General features: G+C 40.5%; 1 protein-coding gene across 2 annotated transcripts in view; it reads right to left on the minus strand.

Moving 5' to 3' along the window:
• The window catches only part of PALM2AKAP2 (PALM2 and AKAP2 fusion), a 499,300-nt gene that overhangs the window by 370,780 nt on the left and 103,592 nt on the right, over window positions 1-24,928 (minus strand). Inside the window, exon 1 of one of the 2 annotated variants that reach the window (XM_028493675.2) lies at window positions 11,235-11,290. The exons of the other annotated variant lie outside the window; for it this stretch is intronic. Coding sequence (XP_028349476.1) covers window positions 11,235-11,275 — 41 coding nt within the window. The 5' untranslated portion in view covers window positions 11,276-11,290. Of the gene's footprint in view, window positions 1-11,234; window positions 11,291-24,928 lie in introns of those variants that run through there. 2 annotated transcript variants of the gene reach the window in all.

A 24,928-nucleotide genomic window follows, 5' to 3' on the forward strand; every position in this document is an offset into this window, starting at 1 on the left:
CTATGACTCACAAGTGACTCTATAAATCAAGAAAAAAAAGATCAATAATCCAAAAGAAAAAAGCGGGTGGGGAAAACTATGTAAACAGACAGTTCAGGAGAGGAAACCCAGTGGCTCTTAATCATATGAAAAGATGTTCAATTTCAATGTAATTAATGAAATGGTTACTTCTCTTAATATACATGCCTATGAATCACTGAGACAAGATCAACAGTCTGGTAAAAAAAAAAATGAGCAAAGTAAATGAATAGACAGTTCATAGAAGAGATAATACAACTAGCCTTGAAACATATGAAAAGCTGCTTATACTCACTCATACTAAGAGAAAGGCAAATTAAAGCTGCACTATTTTGTACTCATTGGGCAGGTAAAAAAAAAGTTTACCAAGTTTGTTAACACAGTGTTAATGAGGGTGTAGGAAAATCAGCTACTGCTGGGACAAACTTTGTGGAGAAGCACTTGGCAATGTCTAGTAAAATTACAAATCACAATGATTTTGACTGAGCAATTCCACTTCCACGAATTTTATCCTATAGATCAGCCATGTGCACCACGTTATTCACTGCAGTTCTGTTTGTAATAGCAAATGAATGCCCCTCATTGGGTTAAACGGGTTTTTATACATCATACCAGAGAACACTACTCCACTGTAAGACACAGTGAGAAAGCTCTTCATACGCTGATGAGAAGCAATAAGATATATTAGAAATCCAGAATCTCAGGCTCTACTCCAGACCTCCGGAATCAATATCTTCAGTATAACAAGATCCCCAGATGCTTCCCACGCACGGGAAGGTTTCAGAAACCCTGGTCCAGCTACTTCCTACTCATGGTCACTTCAGGCTTGACTTCCTTCTGGAAGTCTTCTCTCACTCTACCTTTATTCTACCTAATCTACATTGACTGCCTTTCCCTGGTCTACCATTATCCCATGTGTTTCTCTCCATATTTTTTGCCACTTTATAATTTTCTGGGCTCTTCTGTCACCCCCACCAGGAGATATTTACTGCTGTCTCACAGTCCCTAGCCTAGAGCCTGGTAATATGTAGTAGATGCTAAATAAATATCTTTTTGGATAAATAAATGGATGAACCAGGCCCAATAAAAGTGGGAGTGGGAAAGTTTGCTTAGTGATCTTTTTGCCATTTACCTTTTTCTTAGATGTTTCTCCTTTCTGGAGAAACTGCCCACCGATTAAGAACAGGGCACCCTTGGGAATAGCTCCTCTCCCCTTACTCCCCCAGGCCAATAGCTGCAGGCATTTGAACAAATACATCTTCCAGCTCTTTGCTTGGCCATGGATTCCGCTCAGGTTAGAAATAAAAGCTTTAGGTTCAGATGACATTTTCGAAGGGCCAGAAATTCCCTAGAAATCCTAGCTTCTTCTTGCTCTAGGAGATCGGTTTCCTGAATTGACTCAACTTTATTTGGGAGCATTTGCTAACTGTTGCTCAAACTGCTGCAAAATTCCAACCACACAGAGGAAAAGGGCTCTACGAAAAGCCCAAGCACGTGGTGCGTCAGAAACGATTTACCATCATGTGTGCATGTGACTTCCAGGAGTGAAATGAAAGGGTTGCTGGCCAAATCACAGCACCACCGGAGTTCCCTCCAGAGGCGGGCGGCACTGATGGCAAAGGAAAGCAAACAAAAGAAACATTCTTTCTACTTGTGAGTGAAACAAAGATCCCACTGAGAAAAGTGAAGTGAGCAGGAGAGCTGTAAAATCAACAGAAATGGGGGCTGTCTGTGGAGGAGGCATCTGGTTTCAATGTAAACATCCTTAAAATGTTTCAAGAATGAATGCACATTTGAATAATTTATTATTAAACTTGTTTTTTCCTTACCATGGATATTTAGGGCAGAGTCAGCATTGAAGAGATCCTTCCATATGCCCAACTCAACTGGAGTTCCCACTCAGTTTAGACCTTTTCTGAGTGGAATATTGCGAGGAAAACATTTGAAAGCAAACTAAAGAGAACTGCCTGTCCAAATCCAGGATTGCCTGGTTGGATGCAGGTATATTTGGAAAGAGCCACGTGAACACAGCACACTAAGTAGATTGTACACTTTGCGCAGGAAACCTGAAGTGGGGTGGAGGCAGGGCTATAAGAGTCTCTGCCTGCTCTGGTTTCTGTCTGGAGTTTCTTCATTGGCAAAGAAACTCATCTTGAATTGCACTTGCTCCTTCCTTCTGATCATGAATTGAATACACAAAGTTCTGAAAAATGCTCTAGAAAAGAGGTTGCAAATTAGTGTGCTTTGTTAGGGCCAGATGATGTCTTTAAAAAGAATGTCTTAAAGTGGTTGCCAACATTTTAAAAATTTCTGCAGGGCAAAAATTGGCTGGATCCAAGTAGAATCCATTTGCTAATGACCTTTAGAAAAGACAGGCATCCCAGTTTGCCCCAACCCATGGTACACACACACGCACGCACGCGCGCGCGCACACACACACACACACACACACACGCACACACACATCCTAGGGCAGCCCTCAGAATGAGAAGGAAATGAGTTTTGTCTCCACTGGTTGGCCACCTGACTTGGTTACTTGGTATGGCATGATTCTTTTCCATATGATAGCAGAACTTTTTCTTTTCTCTGTTTCTTTTCTTTTCCTTTTTCGCTATTTTCTTTACATTATACTACTCTGTAGAACTCTATAATGTTAAATTTTTGTATTTTTTTCTTTTTTTCCTTCTTTAATGAGGAACCAACATCCCAGTGTCGGGGGCATCTTTGTCAGCTATCTTTGAAAGGTAAGGGAAAGCGAGAGAACTTTCCCTGGCATTTCTTATTTCATGAGGCTCCTTTGGCTTCCTATCTTTCTGTGCTTAAATATAACCATGTAGGGGTTTACCTACAATCTTGACTTCTAGCTTTTTCTTGATAACTCAGGAGGTCTGGCATATTGGCCACACAAATCACTGCTCCTGCACTCAGGCAGGCTGAAGGAGCAATTTTGTCCCATGGGAGCAATAGAGCTGTGTCAGTGATGTCTACCAGCCTGGATCTGTTTAGGCTCTAAATGGCAAAGGATAGCCCGGAATTAAAGTCATGGATTCCAACGTAGGTACCGTTGACTTTAGCCAAGGTGTCCTAACATACAGAGAAGGAAACAGGTTGACTATGGTTCCTGGGAGCAGGGGACCAAGAAGACTTATTTGCCTCTGAATGACTGCATCCTAAATGCAGTGCTCAGCCCTGGTGCCTTGTATAGAATTAGTGATCAGAAAATGTCTGTCAGATTTAGAAGATGGAGATCACAGGTTGAATTCTAGACAAGAGCAAAATGGTCCTGAATTGTTCTACAAGATTACCTAATACTTTAACTTTTATAATGAAAATATGTTGTAAAATTGCAATTTCTTAAAACATTTGATTCCTAGAAAATAGTTTTTGGTTTTTTTCCAACCTACGAAAACACATTTGTACTTTCGAGAGCAATTCACATATAGCTGGTCTTAGAAATCATAAAGCTCATGATATCCCAAGTAAGGAAACCAGCTCCAGTAAGAAAAAGACTTGTTCAACAGCAGACCAGTGGCAGTCTGGACAAGAATGATCTCGATTCCAGAGATTGTTTTCCAGCACTAGGGATTTGCCCAAGCCCAAGAAAGTGGTTCTAAGACAGTAGGGTACGTGACCAACTTCAACAGTCTGTTGAAGAAACGTGGAGATGCCTGGCTACATATTGTGAAAGTCCTGGGCTCTTCTGAAGGGCACCCGGACCTGTCAGGCTGACTCCTGCAAAGGCTAATGCGCAGCCCAGGGGGGTAGAGATGGCAATACAAGAGCTGCCCCTATCGCCTCACCCTTAAAGCAGATGGCCGCGTTGTCCTGGGGGCCCTAAGCGGGGAACACATCCCATCCCAACATCAAACTGCGGTTCCCCAATCCACAGCATAAACGTGTCACTGTCAGTCATGACAAGACACACCACGTGACAGCACATGGAATCAGACATTTAACTTATGAAACATCACGACTCTGTTTCTAATATAATGGTATAAAGATCACAAGAGTATTTCATCGACATAGAAAAAAGCGAAGGTTTGCCAAAGGTACTGCCATATTGTAGACCCCCCGCCCCCGTTCCCCACTTTTCTTGTTCCTCTTATAGTACCTGGTTACCTACAGACTCTAGTGCCCTATTGGGAACAAGGACCCGGGCAGCCTATGCGTCCCGGTGCAGAAGGGTAGCTCAGTTCAGCAAGTCCAAAAGGAAAGGGCACAGGCGCCAGGCATGTTTGCCAGGGTTCATAGCCTCTCTTTCCCCTCATCTGCCTGGTCCCTCTATTCAAGCGAAAAAACACAATTCTACTTTACTCCAAGTGATGAATCAAATAAATGCCCTCAAATAAATTAAGTATATAAATAAGAAGATGGCCTTGTAACAGCATAAAACTCAATTTGAGCTGGTAAATATTTTGATAAAACTGGTTAAAACGATACCTTTGGTGGAGCCGTTTTGTGGTCTTTAAAATTATGGAGTCATAGTTTTTTAGAAATGGGAGGACCCTTATTTCCTGATTCAATATTTGTTGGCGCCTACCCATATGGGCAACATTTAGTGACATCATGTATGATTATTCCTTTTATTCAGAAATGCTTCTCCGTGACATCAAGTGACTGGCAAGAAGAGCTATTTGATTCTTATGTTTCTGGTGTGATTTCCCACCACCCTCCTACACATGCTGCAGTCCAACCAGACATATGCCTGTTCCCTCCTCCATGCTTTTGCTCTTGTTCTCTCGTCACCTCTGCCATGCCCACTGAGCCTCATCCCTATGTCTGTTAAAATCCTCATGGAGCCAGGTGGCCTGGGTTTAAACTCTAGGCTTCTGCAAACTAGCTGTGTGACTGTGGACAAGTTTCTTAATCTCTCTGAACCTTTGCTTCCTCATCTGCAAAATGAGGAAAGAATGGTACTACCTCATTGAGCTGCTGTGATGATTAAACGAGATGCTAGACTTAAGACACTTACAACAGTGCCTGAACCAGATCTACGCCATCCTTCCTTCAGCCTCCAGGGGATATTATTGGTGCTTTTTTCTATTGGGTTCTATCTAGAACCCTAGACTCTGTGCATGTAAGGATACTTTGATATGGTTCTAATAATCATTAATTAATAAGAATTAATAATTAATAAGCAAACTTATTTCTGTTAACTCTGACCTAAAGATTGAATTAAATTAAATTAAATGATTAAATATTAGCATATGTAAACAACAAGGTCCTACTGTATAGCACCAGGAACTATATTCAATATCCTGTAATAACTCATAATGGAAAAGAATATGAAAAAGAATATATATATGTACAACTGAATCACTTTGCTGTACGGCAGAAATTAACATAGCTGTAAATCAACTATATTTCAAAAAAATAAATTTTTACAAATATTAGCATATGTGATCAAACACCTACTCTGTAGCTTATATCAATATTTTGCTCCATTTCTTCCATTTATTTGGGAGCTTCTTGTGCCCTGTACTTATTAACTACCTTACCAGGGTGAGGGGAAAACATTCTTTTGTGCTTTCTAAAATAGAATTATCTGGTGAGCTTTTCTAAGTGACTCCTATTTCCCTCCAAACCCACTGGCACTCCCAAATTCGTTATCAGAGAGCGTGCTCAGGGACCAATAGTTCAAGGCAGATAGGACATCCAGGGACTGAGAGCAGAGTGGATTTTTTGCTGTCAACTGTTCCTCACTGGCTGACACTCTAAGTGGTTGTCATTCCCTTGTGCAGAAGAAAAATACCATAAAAGGCAAGGCTCAGGCAGGCAGTTAAGCAGTTTGAAGTGTTCCTCAGGGCTGTGCACCCTCTTGGGAAAGAGCAGCAGACCCCTGGCAAAGATTTCAGCACACTTTGCAGCAAACTTGTGGAGGAACAAAGCACATATTGTTACCTCCTAACTCCAAGCTCCACGGGCTAGTAAAAATACGTAGTATACATTTTTAATGGGGTGAGGGGACTTGGCTTCCCTGGAACGTTTTGGTTGGAGTCATAACACAAATAAACTGTATTCTGGGGTCTAAATTGATGAAGCCCAGCGCCAAGCTGCGTGGTCACAAATGGGGCAACCCAGACCATTGTGTAAATCAAGTGCAGAGGCCAAGGTGTTCTGGCAGCTGCACCTCTGCACGCTCATGTGGGGAAAAGATGCCTTTTAAACAGTTCCCAGCAGGCTTTCCTACCTGCCACTTTTTTTCTAAATGTGTTTATTGTTCATAGAATGGATGATGTCTGCCCATTTCTACTGTTGTTAAAAATCTGGCAACTGAGTGACTTTTTAAATAACCTGGAATGGGATTTAGCCAGACAGGAGAGGGTGTGTCTATTCCGACTGGTGCAGTTCACGTCTGTTCCTTCTTGGAGCTCAGCGTGTACATGTCTGCAAACACACACACACACACACACACACACACACACACACACACACACACACACACACGTGCACATGCACACACGGCCACTAGAGTTGACTCCAGAGATCAGGGGAAAGGAGAGAACGGAGGCAGCATTCACTTCAGCCAACAAGTCAAGTCACAGAGGAAGTGAAAACTCTGAACAATGAGCCCCTTTTCAAATGGAGCCCATCTGGTAATGGGGGGAGGCGCTAAATGATTTGGACCTGCCTTCCTGCCATTTTATGTAAGGTAGTTCCTAAGGGCTAACTGTTGGGCTCTGAAAACGAGCAAAACTGAAACCTGTGTTCGCTGATGAGATTTGATTGAAACCCTGAAAGCTGTCAGAAAAGTTGCTTGGTGCCTAGGCTGAAAGGAGGGGCTGGGGGTACCAAAAATTATTGGGGGGCTTAAAGGGACACAAGGACTTAAAGGGAGTTCAGGTCTTCATCCCTGACTCTTCTGGAAGAGAGGAACACAGCAAGAAGTGAATGCTGCCAGAGCTGTGAGGACCTGCTGTTACTATGAGAACATCTGGGGTGCTTATAACATTCCTGGAATCCGAGTTAACACATTGGAGCAAATGATGTTAAAGGGGAAATAAAGCCTTGGTTGGAGGGACTTAACAGCTACTGAACTTAATTGCTTCCTTCCTTGCAAGTGTGATGTTAAAACAATCATTGTTTTAGACGCTCTAGCCCTCAAAACATTTATGAAATCATAAGATAATCAAGTCTAGCAGGGATCCTAGTGACTCTCTGCTAACCTTTTCTTTTCAAGGTGAAGAAACTGAGGCTCAGAAAATTGCCCAAGGCCATGAAGCTAGACAACATCCGTGGAGATTTGCAAGCTATTTTTCTTTATCCTCGTGATCCAGAAATATGGTCATTCATTTTGCCTGGAGTGTGACAACCATGTTCTTAGTTTCAGTACAGAAAATTGTTTCTTCAAAGTTTTTACAAGGATTTCTTTTCTGGTTATTACTAACTCAAAAATATATATAATTTTTAGGTTGGAAATACATTCCTTGCCCGCCATATCTAACAATATCTCTACTGTCATTTGCATATCTTTTTCCTTTTTCTCTGCATTTTGAGAGAGATTTCTAATTTATCTTCTCCAATAATGGTGCAGTCCTACACTGGTTCAGTTCGGTTATTTACTGCCTCTAATAAGGATTTTAATACTGCTCTTGAGATTCTTCACTTTCAGGAATATTTTATCCATTTCTCATTTCCATGTTCATCTTGTTCCTCCCCATTGCAATGACCCTGTGATTTTTCTATTTCTATTTTTTAAAGGCCATATGGAACAAAGACAAATGAGTACATTCATGTACTAAACAAGAAAAAAGAGCACATTTGTCATTTGCTGGAATTCATTCATTCATTCAGAACCTATGATATACCAAGCACTGTGCTAGGTATTAAAGCAAGATATGCCCCCAGTTATCAAAATGTATTAGGAAACGCACATCATAAACAACTGTAATGCAAGGTAGAAAGTGTTACCTATCTTAAGAAAGGCTTAAATCTCAAAAGATATTATGAATACTATACATTTTTTTTGAAAATTTCTTCTGGCTCCTGCATTAGATAATTTTTAGAGATCTTATTTTCTTTTAAACTTTTAAGATCGATGCTCCTTTTCTTGAGAGCTGCGGCAATTTTGTCCACTGGTTCCAAGTAGTCTTTTATATTATTTTTTCAGTATGAAAACTTAAATAATGTGAGCTCTCTCCAGACTTAGTGACTTAGTCCATACATGGTATGGACTTAGCCTCGTCCACACCCACCCTTCATTTATATGATGATCTCATGCCTACAGCTGGATCACAGGTGGCTGTGCAACTTCTACCCAAACTCCAGATCCTAATGCAGCTCTGCTCTCCTGGGGGAGCATCTCCTCCTGCCCCTATTGTCTGCTTCTTTGAGATTCTGACTCAACGTACGTGAAAAACTCCAACCCCAGCATACAGAGTGCTTCTGCGATAAATCTTACTTTTTGGACCCACGTAAGTGATGAATTTTTGGAACTACACTTCCCAGGATGCAACTAAACATTACACATACTTCAAGAGAGGGAAAGAAGTCCCTCCCATTTTTCTGTCCTGTTGGTTTTGGGGAATTCTTGAGGCTGCGTGGATAGGGAAAGAAGGAAGGGTGAATGGGAAACAGCTTTGGGGCCGCCTTAAAAGGAAGCAGTCCCTCGGAAGTAGGAGGAGGGGTGCTCAGATTCCTGGCTGAAATAGACCAAGGGTTTCTGTAAAAGGAAACCTCTAGGATAGGCATAAAAAGCCTTTTTCCCCTCCCTCCACCTCTGCTGTCCCCTCGGGGAGACTAATCCTGGATCTTGGCAATAGGCTGTCTGACAATCATCCTTTTCAGGGCTGTGGTGAGCATTCTTTCTTATTTCTGTATCTTTCTGGGCATTTTAGGAGAGTTGGGAGAGCTGCAACCAGGCTGCAATCCAGATGCCAGTTCTCTGCTCTCCACATCTGCCTTTTAATCTTCTCTATCCAAATATGACAAGTAGAAATGCGAACAAAAATAGAAGCTAAGTTAACCATGCAAGGAGCCAGTATATGTTTATGTGGTATGGGTCAAAGAAATATATATAATCCTGCACACACGTTAGAAATGTCCTCTAAATCTGGGACTAACAAACCTAAATGGAAATGATCATAGTCTGGGTGGTAGCCATATGGAACACAGACAAATGAATACACCCACGTCCTAAACAAGAGGGGTGGGGAAGCTAATTTTGTCTGTTGTTGGAATTCATTCATTCATTCATTCACTGGGTACCTATGATATGCCAAGCACTGTGCTAGGTGCTGAAGTTAGGGATAAAAATCCAAGCAAGATATAGTCCCTGTTCTCAAAGTCTGTGCGGATGTGTTTTAAGACGTGAACATAAAGACTAGTATGTAAGGTAAAAAGTGTTAATTGCCTTCAGAGAACACTTCAAACTCTCCAGCAGCTTTTTTCTCACTTGGAGTAAAAACAAACTCCTTCTGCTGAGACAATTCAAAGGGAAAACAAAGCGTTTTTAACCAACAGTGCTGAAACTGGATATCTGCAGCTCATCTTACCTTACTGTATATGCAAAAATTAATTCAAGATGGATCTTAGAACTAAACCCAAAAGCAAAAACCATAACGTTTCTAGAAGAAAAAACTTCCATGACTTTGGCGTAAACAAAAATTTCTTACACAGGACACAAAACGTACTAATCATAAAAGAAAAAAATGATAAATCAAATTTCATACCTATTACAAATCCCTACCTAGCCAAAGATGCCATTAAGAAAGTAAATATGCAACTTGCAGACTTTAATAAAATAATTGAGATAAATAGACAGATAAATAGATAAGAGGGAGAGAAAGAAAAAGATCTCTTAAAGGGCTCTTATCAGAATCTGTTTTTTAAAGCTTCTACAAACAACAATGAAAGACAAACAACCCAATTTCAAAAGAATGGGCAAGACATGAATAGACACTTCATCAAAAAAGGATATGCAGATGCCAAAAAGCTCATGAAAATGTGATCAATATCAGCAGTCAGCAGATAAATGCAAATTAAAACCACAGTGAAGTGTTATTCAAACTGCCTATAATGATTACAGCAAAAACAAACAAACCCACCTGACAATACCAAATATCGGTGAGCATACTGGAATTCTTACACGCTGCTGGTGGAAGTGTAGTGGTACCATCACTTGGGAAAGCCCTTTGGTACTTTCATATAAAGTTAAACATATTTATCAGCCTATGACCCAGCAGTTCCACTCCTATGTATGTACCCAAGAGAAATGAAAACATATACCCACAAAAAGACTGGTTCAAGTATATTCATGGCTGAACTCACAGAAACAGAGAACAGACTGGTGGTTGCCAGAGGCAGGGGTGGGGCAGGCGGGTGGGAATGGGGAAATGGGTGAAGGTGGTCAAAAGGTACCAGAAAAAAAGAATATTCATGGCAATTTTATTCAAAACTAGACAAAAGCAAGAAACATCCTAAATGTCCATCAAAACAATGGATAAACTAACTGTGATGTGTTTATTCAATGGAATACCACTCAGCAAAGAACTATTGATAAAGGCAACTGCATGGATGTACCTCCAAAACAGTATATTGAATAAAAGAAATCAGACTCAAAAGCAGGCGTACTGCATAATTCCATTTTGACAAAGTTCAAGAACAGTGATAAAAATCAGAACACTGTTTACCTCTGGGCTGAAGGCAGAATTGACTAGAAAGTGCCACGTGAGAACTTTCTGCAGTGATGGAAATATTTTCTACATTTGGTTTTGTAGAGGTTACAGGACATATACAATTACCAAAACCCTTCAGAACAAATACTTGAGATCTGTACATTTTATTATATCTCGATTTTTAAAACTATTTAATAAAGGGAAAGTCCTTATAATATTTTATAAGGCCCTACATGACCTTGCTACCTGCCTGATCCCAACTCCTTTGACTCTCCACCTCCCTCCCTCCACTCCAGCCATGCAGGCCTTTTTGCCACTGCATGAACACACCAAGCAATCTCCTAACTCAGGGACCATGCCTTGCTGTTGCCTCTGTCTGGAAAGTTCTCCGCCCACATAGTGACTTGGCTTGTTTCTCCACCCCCATCAGGTCTCTGCACCAATGCCACCTTAGCAGAGTAGCCTTCTGTAACCATTCTATATAACACTGAAATCATCACCACCACCCACACTACACTCCCCACCCTCCCTTACCATGCTTCTTTGCCATAGCACTCATCTACATCTGATATAAGTTAAATAATTAAAAATTAATTATACCTTTGTTTATTGTCTGTCTCTTTCCTCTGGAATGAAAGCATCTTGATAGCCAGGACTTTGTTTTGCTCATTGTTATTTCCCAAGCAGCTACTCCAACTTCTAGCATGTAGTAAACACCTATCAAGTAGTTGATGAATGAATGAACAGGAGGTGATGGTAGATCTGATGGAAAAATCACATTTGACTGACATACTTAATTTTGATTAGACTTCTCTTTCAAATTGCTGGCCAAAACACTTGCATTTCAAAACACAAGTAAGACGAATAGCAGATGTGTTTCAGGAAAAATAAACAACTTACTTCAAAGAACTCTACAATATTTTTAAGAGCCTATGTGGCCAGCTTTGACAAGACCTTTAAGATGAGAAGTCATGGAGCAAGATGATCCATGAGACTGTCCTTTGCGCTCACAGTGGGAAGCTCCAGGGGATGACATGCCCCTGGGAGTGACCCACATTCTGCAGCTTGCCCTTGTGGCCCTGCAGAGGGTCTGGCATGGAGTTTCTAAGTTGCTGTCATTTGCAACTTCCAAAGTCACAACCATTCAGAACCAGAGACCTGAAAGTTAGTATTAAAACTAATACAAACTAGCAAACTATTATATATAGGATGGATAAACAACAAGGTCCTATTGAATAGCACAGGGAACTATATTCAATATCCTGTAATAAACCATAATGCAAAAGAATATAAAAAAGAATATATATGTATAGCTGAATCACTTTGCTGTACACCAGAAACTAACACCACACTGTAAATCAACCATACTATAATTTAAAAATTTTTTTAAATTAATACAAACTAAAAACAGGGAAATATTCCCAAGTTTGTGGTGTAAGACCACAGAACTGGACTGGCGTCTGGCTCTGGGCCCTTATGAACAATTCTGTCACTAATTGGTGGTGTGACCATAAGCAATCAGCTACAATCTTGGAGCTTCTGCTCCCTCAACTAGGAAAGAGGGGGTTCAGCCAGAAGAACTCTATAATCACTTTCGAACTCTGAAATGTTTTGAATCTGTGATCTCTATACTTATAAACTGAGGAAGAGTTCAACTTTTTATGAGCGAGGCCTTCAGTCATGACATCTACATTAAAAAAAAAATAGGCTTATTACAGATGAATTTGCTAATTTCTTTCTACAACTGATGGTATTCTCTAAAACATGAGGCCTACCTTCCCCTTCTCCATCTTCATCAAACACTGATGTAGGTAAATGGATGTAACAACTGGCATTTCCTTAAATATACTCCAGTGCTCAGATGTTGTCTAAGTCAACAATCGGACTGCTTGAATAAACGAAATCAGTCTGTCAGTCAAGGCTGGTGCTCCTTGTGAATCGACATTTTCAAAGCAGGCTTTTTTTCCATTTCTAGTTCGGTTTCTTATAAGCAATATGACATTGGTCAAGACAAAACTACTAGGTATAAAATAAATAAGTTACAAGGATGTTATATGCAGCACAGGGAATATATATAGTCAATATTTTATAACTGTGTATGGACTATATTCTATAAAAATATCAAATTACTATGTTGCACACCTGAAACTAATATAATGTTGTAAGTCAACTAGACTTCAATTTAAAAAGATCCCAGGACTTGCCTGGTGGTCCAGTGGTAAAGAATCCACCTTCCAATGCAGGGGATGCAGGTTCGATCCCTGGTTGGGGAGCTAAGATCCCACATGACGCGGGGCAACGAAGCCCGCACACCACAGCTACTGCGCATGCGCACCTCCATGAGCGAGCCCACGTGCCGCAAACTACAGAGGCCGTGCGCTCTGGAGCCCGCACGCCACCATTAGAGAGAGAAAACCTACACGCCACAACTAGAGAGAAGCCAGAGCGCTGCAACGAAGAGCGTGTGCACCATAATGAAAGATCCCACATGCCTCAATGAAGATCCCACGTGCTGCAACTAAGACCCGACGCAGCCAAAAAAACTAAGGAAAATAAATAAAAAATTTAAAAATCCCATCTGAGTCAATCTAAATAAATATCATCTATAAAACCAAGATCATTTCAGTCTCTCCTTACCCAAAAGTTATTGTGAGGATTAAATGAGGTAATACATGGGAAAGCTCAGTAAAACTATTGTGTGAATATGAGATAGTATTGTTATAACATTGGACTTTGAAAGCCAACCTAAAACCAAACAGAAATGCTGGGAGTTCAGGAAGAATTTTTGAACCTTTGAGCACTTGGAATAGCGAGTCTATCAGGTCTCCCCCGATTCGCAGTACACGTGCAGAGAACAGGGGTGCTGTGGGGAATAAGACAAGACAGTTTTGAGTCAGAGGCCAGAATTCACATCCCAGTTCATGGGTTTATGAGCTGTGAGGCTTTGGGAAAGTTAATCACTCTGGGCCTGTGTAAAGGTTTGTTTGAGTAGTCTCAACTCTTTGGAGGTAAAATGTAGAACACTTTTTACTTTCCTAGCACCTGTTCTGGGTTGACTCCTCTTTTCTGCTGGATTGCAGACTCCCTCGAGGACAAATCAGTCAGATCCTAACGCTTTCCAGGAATTCTATTTGTATAAGTGGAACATTTTAAAATGTCATTTTCTAATTGTTCAATGCCAGTATTATAGAGATATAAGTGGATGTTTGTATATTGACCTTTTATCCTGAGACCCTGCTAAATTCACTTAATAGTGTGAGCAGCTTTTTTGTAGGTGTCTTAATTTTCTCTATAAATAATCGTTTTTCTGTGAGGAAAGACAGGTTTTTTTCCTAGCTTTTTTTCTTCTATTCTTCTTTTTCTTCTTCTATTCTTCTTTTCCTAGTATGCCTTTTATTTCATTCTTCAAAAATGGCACACTGTCAGCAAGCCCTTCATGGCAGCTGTTGTTTCTCCAAACTGGACGTTCTCAGCAGCAGGTTTTAGGGGCAGTTGTGAGAAAATGGGGAAGAAGATCTCACTTGACACCTTACACACAGTATCCTTATCTTTAAATTGGGAATAGTAATTCTACCTCCCGGGTATGCTATGAGAGAAACACAAGATCACATCAAGAAATATATGGCAAATGCAATAGGCTGCATGTAGTTGGTGCTCAGTAAATTTGTATTAATTTTTGGTAATACTGGTGTCAGGAACATCTCAGTCTAGAGGCCAACTATATAATGATTTTCTGTGCCTCTTGCCATCTGGAAGACACAATCAAGATTTTCCATGCTTAGGCACCAAGGCCATGTTAGGCAAGTTGGTGGCCATCTATCTGGTCTCAGACTTTTTGGATCCAATACCTAAATGGTGTAAAGATGTTGAGAAAACATAGTAAGAATAAAACCTCAAAACTGGATAGAGACTACCCATTCTACGATTAGTAATAATGTTTGAACAGGGTTCTTTAGTTTGGTTCTTTGAAAGCACAAGCTTTGGAACCTGGTGGGTGAACTGCTTACAGATTTGCTAAACAATGTAGGGTCAAAATTCACTAATTAGAGTGTGTGTTAACTAGTTATTTTCTTGTTGGATTGTCAATTGCTCTTACGATGAGAGCAATAAATGCACCTTGCTAAAATTAGCAAAGTTCCAGTTTTATTCTTGGTCTTGTTTTCCTTTGACTTTTCATGCCTGTGTGCCTGGCTTACTTCTTTTTGTCTGTGGAAGGGCCTCTGACATGCTTCAGTTCAGTACACAGTATACAGTGGTTGCTGCTGCCTCTAATGAATTTGCTTCTGTCTCTTTTCAGATACACACGTGGCAGGGTAAGTGACACTTCTCTGCACAATCACACCAGACCTTGCCCTTGGCCTCATGGTCATGGAGTCAATGAGTTTCTTAGGCACTTCCCCTAGACTTTAAAGGACACAGTTCCAATTGTGCTGTCACAGGACACATGGGTCCACTGGTCACTTCTTTCCAGCTTTGATTGACTACTCAGGCTACTGGGGATGTTGGTTCTGTATGTTGATCAAACTGACCACTGGTCCTTAAGTCTTTTCCACCACATCTCTGTAAGCCACTCTGATCATATGGTTCCCAGAATCCCTGTGATGCTTTCTGACCCAGAACAGTGATCCCTAACCTCCTTCTTGTTTCTCTTAGGATTTAGGATGAGAAGGAATGCTTCCAGACAAAATGCTTCCCAAGTGATATATCCCTAGAGATTAAAGAATCTTTTGCTATGTTGTCTTCCTAATCCATTTTCAAGTGCTTTCTAGTTCTCCCACACTGATGATAAAGATCAGAATGATTAAGCTTAATATGCAAAAGATATGGCTAAACTAGCTATTCAGTTCTTTAAGGCTATTTAACTCTTTTCTGTCAATTGTACTTGGGTTGCGCATTCATACCAATATTTTATCTGTGGTCAAGGGAAAAGATGCTTTCTTCAGCCTTCGGAATAGGGCAGTCAAATCTTTTCAACTGTGTAGTGAAAGTAACCATGTGTCACTGCCTTCCACTAAAATTGAAGAAAGGGTAACCCATCTTGCCATGACGTTTGTTTGGCTATGGCGACTGCTACGTAAGAGTCTTATGACACCTAGACAATTGTTTGAACATGTCTTGTAATACTTATCAACTCATTAAATTTAAATTTAACTGATCAATTGTTCTCATGTTCATAGTCACTGTAGAATAAAAGAGACTGTGTGAACAGTGCATGTGGTTATACATACATTCACAAATGTATGAGTGTTTGTGACCATTCTTTTATTTTTTTGCACAGCACTAGATCTATGGGACCTATTTTCCATATAGATAGATAAGGGCAAGACAAAACACAGGGGATTTTAACCCTGCTTATGCCTTGAAGAAGTCTGATCCTGGATGTTGGGATGGTTGGTGATTTTCCAGACTCTAGGAATCAGTGTGAATTTGGCCCATAGCCCATGAGCAGACAACTTTCTCGCACTAGGAAATGACCTCAGCATAGACTAAAGATAACTACCGTGGGAGAAACGCCTACTTGGCTTTTTTCTTTATATTTGGCCCCATTCCTTAACATCTGAGAGCCAGAGAGATGGCCTGTCTTCCAAAGCCTGTTGCACACAAACAGAAGGCAAACCCAAGTCACAGTCCTAAAAGGCAGGGAAAGAATGAATCTTTGTCCAGCTTCTCTTTTTCCCATCATCAGCCTGATGACTAGATGCATGTAGTCCAACTTGCCACGGATGCTTTGGACAAAACCAACCAATGTCCCAAGGAAAATCTATTAAGTGAAAATTAGCATCTATACCATCTCTCCCTTTCCCCTAGGCTCACAAAGCATCTTTCGAGAGTAAAGGGAACAAAATTCTTAATCATGTAACAGGAATTTCAGTTTTTAAAAAAAAGTATGATTTCTTGACTCCATAACTAACTTGCTGTGTGAATATAGGAATTTCACTGGGCCTTTCTGTGCTCAATTCTACAGCTTTAAAAATGGAACTCATTGGACTCAGGCCTTGGCTCCCTGTAGTACTTAATTCGAGCTGGGATTTTACCCTAGGAAGCTGCCTTTAATTGAGGCTCACCAGATGCAGGAAGCCTTAGAACCACAGCTTCCAACAGTCCTCAGATGTCATGCTCTCCAAGTGTGCAAATGTGCACACACACAATGTGTCTTTCCCCACAGCACTAGGAGGTCATAAAGTATGGTGGGTCCAAGCTCTACTTGAGGTTGAGTTGCTGGAGAACACGGTCAGCATCAGCCACAAAGGAGCATCAGGAAAAGGCCTGTGGATTTAGTGTCCAGGGCAACGGCCAGCCCCTGAGGGCAACTTTTGCTTGAGTGGAGAGAAGAGCACAGAGAGCTAGAGAACACTTCCAGTAATGCTTGGAGAACAAGGTTAAGTTCTCATCTGCAGGGAGTTGCTAGTATTTCTCTATGTTCTTTGACAAACAGCTTGGCCCCCAAGACAATCTCATACTTGGAAAGCTGTTTTATTCCCCACATCAACTGAGGAATGTAAATATCTTTGTCAAGATGGAAGTGAAGAGGCTTCAATCTATTTCTCCAGGGATGGGAATGGCTGAGTTCATTGCTGTAGGGCCTTGTGATTACTCAGTAGATGGGTCCTCTTTCCATCTGCTGCAAATGCTTTTGGCCACTTTGCAAAATATCCTAAGTTCTTGGGAATACAAACATTTTGGAAATTGTAGAAAAGTTAGCTTCACTTTTCTTCTTCTGGGGTAATTAGTTGGTTCTAACATACAGATCCATTGCTGAAGATGTCAGTGTCTAAAGGGTATGAAATTAAAATCATGGAAACTGTTTGACAAGAACTTCTTGCCTCTTTATACATTCTAAGGAGCTCTTCCTTTGATTCCTACTATTAAAACTCCTAGATCAGCCTGTCCAATAGAATCGCCTGCAATGAGGTAAATATTCTATATCTATGCTTTCAGTATGGCAGACACTAGTCACATGTGGCTATTAAGCACTTGAAATGTGTCTAGTGTGACTGAGGAATTGATTATTAATATTATTTAATTGTAATTAACTTAAATTTAAATAGACATATATGCCTAATGGCTATATATTAGCAATATTAGGTAAGGTTAAACATTCAATTTGTAATTTATTCTCTTTGTACCAGCTGCAAGATGCCATCATTTGTGGTTATCTTGATTGATTCCTCAGGACAAGTCTGAAAGGCAAAATGACTGTAAGATTCTTAAAACATTTAACGCCACTATCTAAAAAGGAGATAATTGAGTCCATCGACAGACGAAAGGGTAAAAGATGTGGTACATATATGCAATGGAGTACTACTCAGCCATAAAAAAGAACGAAATAATGCCATTTGCAGCAACATGGATGCAACTAGAGATTGTCATACTAAGTGAAGTAAGTAGGAAAGAGAAAGACAAATACCATATGATATCACTTATATGTGGAATCTAAAATATGGCACAAATGAACCTATCTACAAAACAGAAACAGACTCATGGACATAGAGAACAGACTGTGCTTGCCAAGCGAAAAGAAGGGAGGGGGAGGGATGGTCTGGGAGTTTGGGGTTGGTAGATGCAAACTATTACATATGGAATGGATAAACAACAAGGTCCTACTGTATAGCACAGGGAACTATGTTCAATATTCTGGGATAAACCACAGTGGAAAAGAATATGAAAAAGAATGTATATATGTGGATAACTGAGTCACCTTGTAGTACAGCAGAAATTAACACAACGTTGTAAATCAATTATACTTCAACTTAAAAAGTAAATTGAAATAAATAAAAATAAAAAGGAGACAATTCAGTAGAGGGGGTACCTTAAGTGAAATGAAAACGAAATGGACTCTAGACTCTGCCAAGAAAAAGAGGAGTTAGTTATAATTATGGTCTCCCCCTTGGGCTTACAGTAAGTCAAGGTTAAATCATCTAGAATCCGTCTGAGTCGTTCTTTAATCAAACTACTCAAACATGGCTGCATCTCCCCTATGCAATGATGCATTAACCAATGAATGTGTATTCCAGCTACCCGGAGACCATCTTCTAGTCTCTTACAAGCCTTCTTTTGTGGCGCAAAAGATATTATGATTCTGGCTAAGTGGCTGACAGCAACAACTTTCCATTCTCTGGAACATCAAAAGCAAAAATCTTTCTTCCACTTGGTTGCACAATTGCTATATGCAGTAGCAGTAAAAAGAAAAAAGAATTCTCTGATGATTTCCAGACTGATCCTCAAATGAGTATGTTAAATGCCATGATTAAAACTGAGGGCAGACTTCTTTCTTTCCTCTTCCCTTTTCCAAGCGGCCCCAGCATCCTGCAACCCCTACATCCTTCAGTAGTGCTTCTGAACGCTTCAGAGAGGAAGACTCCAGGAATCTGTCTGCCCAAGAAGTTGCTCGAGTACCAGGCGGGGAATGGGAAGATGAGGTTCCTGTTCAGCGAAGCCTCTAATCAGCTGCATGAGTTCTGGCAAGTCCTTTAATATCCTTGGGCTTTCACTACGCCGTGTGGCTGACAAGGTCTTGGTGTTCCAGCCGGGTGTCAGGCCTGAGCCTCAGAGGTGGGAAAGCCAAGTTCAGGACACTGGACCATCAGAGACCTCCTGGCCCCATGTAATATCCATCGGCTAGAACTCTCCCAGAGATCTCCATCTCAACGCTAAGATCTAGCTCCACTCAACGACCAGCAAGCTCCAGTGCTGGAAACCCCATGCCAAAAAACTAGCAAGACAGGAACACAACCCCACCCATTAGCAGAGACGCTGCCTAAAATCATAATAAGGTCACAGAAACCCCAAAACACACCACCGGATGCAGTCCTGCCCACCAGAAAGACAAGATCCAGCCTCATCCCCCAGAACACAGGCAGCAGTCCCCTCCACCAGGAAGCCTACACTACCCACTGAATCGACCTCACCCACTGGGGGCAGACACCAAAAACAATGGGAAATACAAACCTGCAGCATGCAAAAAGGAGGCCCCAAACACGGTAAGTTAAGCAAAATAAGAATACAGAGAAATATGCAGCAGATGAAGGAGCAAGGTAAAAACCCACCAGACCAGACAAATGAAGAAGAAATAGGCAGTCTACCTGAAAAAGAATTCATAGTAATGATAATAAAGATGATCCAAAATCTTGGAAATAGAATGCAGAAAACACAAGAATTGTTTAACAAGGACCTAGAAGAACTAAAGAGCAAACAAACAATGATGAACAACACAATAAATGAAATTAAAAATTCTCTAGAAGGAATCAATAGCAGAATAACTGAGGGAGAAGAACGGATAAGTGACCTAGAAGATAAAATAGTGGAAATAACTACCGCAGAACAGAATAAAGAAAAAAGAATGAAAAGAATTGAGGACCATCTCGGAGACCTCTGGGACAACATTAAATGCACCAACATTCGAATTATGAGGGTCCCAGAAGAAGAGTCAAAGAAAGGGACTGAGAAAATATTTGAAGAGAATATAGTTGAAAACATCCCTAATGTGGGAAATAGTCCAGTCCAGGAAGCACAGAGAGTCCCATACAGGATAAATCCAAGGAGAAACACGCCAAGACACATATTAATCAAACTATCAAAAATTAAAAACAAAGAAAAAATATTAAAAGCAGCAAGGAAAAAGCAACAAATAACATACAAGGGAATCCCAATAAGGTTAACAGCTGCTCTTTCAGCAGAAACTCTGCAAGCAAGAAAGGAGTGGCTGGACATACCTAAAGTGATGAAAGGGAAAAAACTACAACCACGATTACTCCGCCCAACAAGGATCTCATTCAGATTGGACAGAAAAATTAAAACCCTCACAGACAAGCGAAAGTTAACAGAATTCAGCACCACCACACCAGCTTTACAACAAATGCTAAAGGAAATTCTCTAGGCAGGAAACACAAGAGAAGGAAAAGACCTACAATAACAAACCCAAAACAATTAAGAAAATGGGAATAGGAACATACATAAACTAACACCACACTGTAAATCAACCATACTATAATTTAAAAATTTTTTTAAATTAATACAAACTAAAAACAGGGAAATATTCCCAAGTTTGTGGTGTAAGACCACAGAACTGGACTGGCGTCTGGCTCTGGGCCCTTATGAACAATTCTGTCACTAATTGGTGGTGTGACCATAAGCAATCAGCTACAATCTTGGAGCTTCTGCTCCCTCAACTAGGAAAGAGGGGGTTCAGCCAGAAGAACTCTATAATCACTTTCGAACTCTGAAATGTTTTGAATCTGTGATCTCTATACTTATAAACTGAGGAAGAGTTCAACTTTTTATGAGCGAGGCCTTCAGTCATGACATCTACATTAAAAAAAAAATAGGCTTATTACAGATGAATTTGCTAATTTCTTTCTACAACTGATGGTATTCTCTAAAACATGAGGCCTACCTTCCCCTTCTCCATCTTCATCAAACACTGATGTAGGTAAATGGATGTAACAACTGGCATTTCCTTAAATATACTCCAGTGCTCAGATGTTGTCTAAGTCAACAATCGGACTGCTTGAATAAACGAAATCAGTCTGTCAGTCAAGGCTGGTGCTCCTTGTGAATCGACATTTTCAAAGCAGGCTTTTTTTCCATTTCTAGTTCGGTTTCTTATAAGCAATATGACATTGGTCAAGACAAAACTACTAGGTATAAAATAAATAAGTTACAAGGATGTTATATGCAGCACAGGGAATATATATAGTCAATATTTTATAACTGTGTATGGACTATATTCTATAAAAATATCAAATTACTATGTTGCACACCTGAAACTAATATAATGTTGTAAGTCAACTAGACTTCAATTTAAAAAGATCCCAGGACTTGCCTGGTGGTCCAGTGGTAAAGAATCCACCTTCCAATGCAGGGGATGCAGGTTCGATCCCTGGTTGGGGAGCTAAGATCCCGCATGACGCGGGGCAACGAAGCCCGCACACCACAGCTACTGCGCATGCGCACCTCCATGAGCGAGCCCACGTGCCGCAAACTACAGAGGCCGTGCGCTCTGGAGCCCGCACGCCACCATTAGAGAGAGAAAACCTACACGCCACAACTAGAGAGAAGCCAGAGCGCTGCAACGAAGAGCGTGTGCACCATAATGAAAGATCCCACATGCCTCAATGAAGATCCCACGTGCTGCAACTAAGACCCGACGCAGCCAAAAAAACTAAGGAAAATAAATAAAAAATTTAAAAATCCCATCTGAGTCAATCTAAATAAATATCATCTATAAAACCAAGATCATTTCAGTCTCTCCTTACCCAAAAGTTATTGTGAGGATTAAATGAGGTAATACATGGGAAAGCTCAGTAAAACTATTGTGTGAATATGAGATAGTATTGTTATAACATTGGACTTTGAAAGCCAACCTAAAACCAAACAGAAATGCTGGGAGTTCAGGAAGAATTTTTGAACCTTTGAGCACTTGGAATAGCGAGTCTATCAGGTCTCCCCCGATTCGCAGTACACGTGCAGAGAACAGGGGTGCTGTGGGGAATAAGACAAGACAGTTTTGAGTCAGAGGCCAGAATTCACATCCCAGTTCATGGGTTTATGAGCTGTGAGGCTTTGGGAAAGTTAATCACTCTGGGCCTGTGTAAAGGTTTGTTTGAGTAGTCTCAACTCTTTGGAGGTAAAATGTAGAACACTTTTTACTTTCCTAGCACCTGTTCTGGGTTGACTCCTCTTTTCTGCTGGATTGCAGACTCCCTCGAGGACAAATCAGTCAGATCCTAACGCTTTCCAGGAATTCTATTTGTATAAGTGGAACATTTTAAAATGTCATTTTGTAATTGTTCAATGCCAGTATTATAGAGATATAAGTGGATGTTTGTATATTGACCTTTTATCCTGAGACCCTGCTAAATTCACTTAATAGTGTGAGCAGCTTTTTTGTAGGTGTCTTAATTTTCTCTATAAATAATCGTTTTTCTGTGAGGAAAGACAGGTTTTTTTCCTAGCTTTTTTTCTTCTATTCTTCTTTTTCTTCTTCTATTCTTCTTTTCCTAGTATGCCTTTTATTTCATTCTTCAAAAATGGCACACTGTCAGCAAGCCCTTCATGGCAGCTGTTGTTTCTCCAAACTGGACGTTCTCAGCAGCAGGTTTTAGGGGCAGTTGTGAGAAAATGGGGAAGAAGATCTCACTTGACACCTTACACACAGTATCCTTATCTTTAAATTGGGAATAGTAATTCTACCTCCCGGGTATGCTATGAGAGAAACACAAGATCACATCAAGAAATATATGGCAAATGCAATAGGCTGCATGTAGTTGGTGCTCAGTAAATTAGTATTAATTTTTGGTAATACTGGTGTCAGGAACATCTCAGTCTAGAGGCCAACTATATAATGATTTTCTGTGCCTCTTGCCATCTGGAAGACACAATCAAGATTTTCCATGCTTAGGCACCAAGGCCATGTTAGGCAAGTTGGTGGCCATCTATCTGGTCTCAGACTTTTTGGATCCAATACCTAAATGGTGTAAAGATGTTGAGAAAACATAGTAAGAATAAAACCTTAAAACTGGATAGAGACTACCCATTCTACGATTAGTAATAATGTTTGAACAGGGTTCTTTAGTTTGGTTCTTTGAAAGCACAAGCTTTGGAACCTGGTGGGTGAACTGCTTACAGATTTGCTAAACAATGTAGGGTCAAAATTCACTAATTAGAGTGTGTGTTAACTAGTTATTTTCTTGTTGGATTGTCAATTGCTCTTACGATGAGAGCAATAAATGCACCTTGCTAAAATTAGCAAAGTTCCAGTTTTATTCTTGGTCTTGTTTTCCTTTGACTTTTCATGCCTGTGTGCCTGGCTTACTTCTTTTTGTCTGTGGAAGGGCCTCTGACATGCTTCAGTTCAGTACACAGTATACAGTGGTTGCTGCTGCCTCTAATGAATTTGCTTCTGTCTCTTTTCAGATACACACGTGGCAGGGTAAGTGACACTTCTCTGCACAATCACACCAGACCTTGCCCTTGGCCTCATGGTCATGGAGTCAATGAGTTTCTTAGGCACTTCCCCTAGACTTTAAAGGACACAGTTCCAATTGTGCTGTCACAGGACACATGGGTCCACTGGTCACTTCTTTCCAGCTTTGATTGACTACTCAGGCTACTGGGGATGTTGGTTCTGTATGTTGATCAAACTGACCACTGGTCCTTAAGTCTTTTCCACCACATCTCTGTAAGCCACTCTGATCATATGGTTCCCAGAATCCCTGTGATGCTTTCTGACCCAGAACAGTGATCCCTAACCTCCTTCTTGTTTCTCTTAGGATTTAGGATGAGAAGGAATGCTTCCAGACAAAATGCTTCCCAAGTGATATATCCCTAGAGATTAAAGAATCTTTTGCTATGTTGTCTTCCTAATCCATTTTCAAGTGCTTTCTAGTTCTCCCACACTGATGATAAAGATCAGAATGATTAAGCTTAATATGCAAAAGATATGGCTAAACTAGCTATTCAGTTCTTTAAGGCTATTTAACTCTTTTCTGTCAATTGTACTTGGGTTGCGCATTCATACCAATATTTTATCTGTGGTCAAGGGAAAAGATGCTTTCTTCAGCCTTCGGAATAGGGCAGTCAAATCTTTTCAACTGTGTAGTGAAAGTAACCATGTGTCACTGCCTTCCACTAAAATTGAAGAAAGGGTAACCCATCTTGCCATGACGTTTGTTTGGCTATGGCGACTGCTACGTAAGAGTCTTATGACACCTAGACAATTGTTTGAACATGTCTTGTAATACTTATCAACTCATTAAATTTAAATTTAACTGATCAATTGTTCTCATGTTCATAGTCACTGTAGAATAAAAGAGACTGTGTGAACAGTGCATGTGGTTATACATACATTCACAAATGTATGAGTGTTTGTGACCATTCTTTTATTTTTTTGCACAGCACTAGATCTATGGGACCTATTTTCCATATAGATAGATAAGGGCAAGACAAAACACAGGGGATTTTAACCCTGCTTATGCCTTGAAGAAGTCTGATCCTGGATGTTGGGATGGTTGGTGATTTTCCAGACTCTAGGAATCAGTGTGAATTTGGCCCATAGCCCATGAGCAGACAACTTTCTCGCACTAGGAAATGACCTCAGCATAGACTAAAGATAACTACCGTGGGAGAAACGCCTACTTGGCTTTTTTCTTTATATTTGGCCCCATTCCTTAACATCTGAGAGCCAGAGAGATGGCCTGTCTTCCAAAGCCTGTTGCACACAAACAGAAGGCAAACCCAAGTCACAGTCCTAAAAGGCAGGGAAAGAATGAATCTTTGTCCAGCTTCTCTTTTTC

Source organism: Physeter macrocephalus, chromosome 9 (genome assembly GCF_002837175.3).
Source record: "Physeter macrocephalus isolate SW-GA chromosome 9, ASM283717v5, whole genome shotgun sequence".
Lineage (NCBI taxonomy): Eukaryota > Metazoa > Chordata > Mammalia > Artiodactyla > Physeteridae > Physeter > Physeter macrocephalus.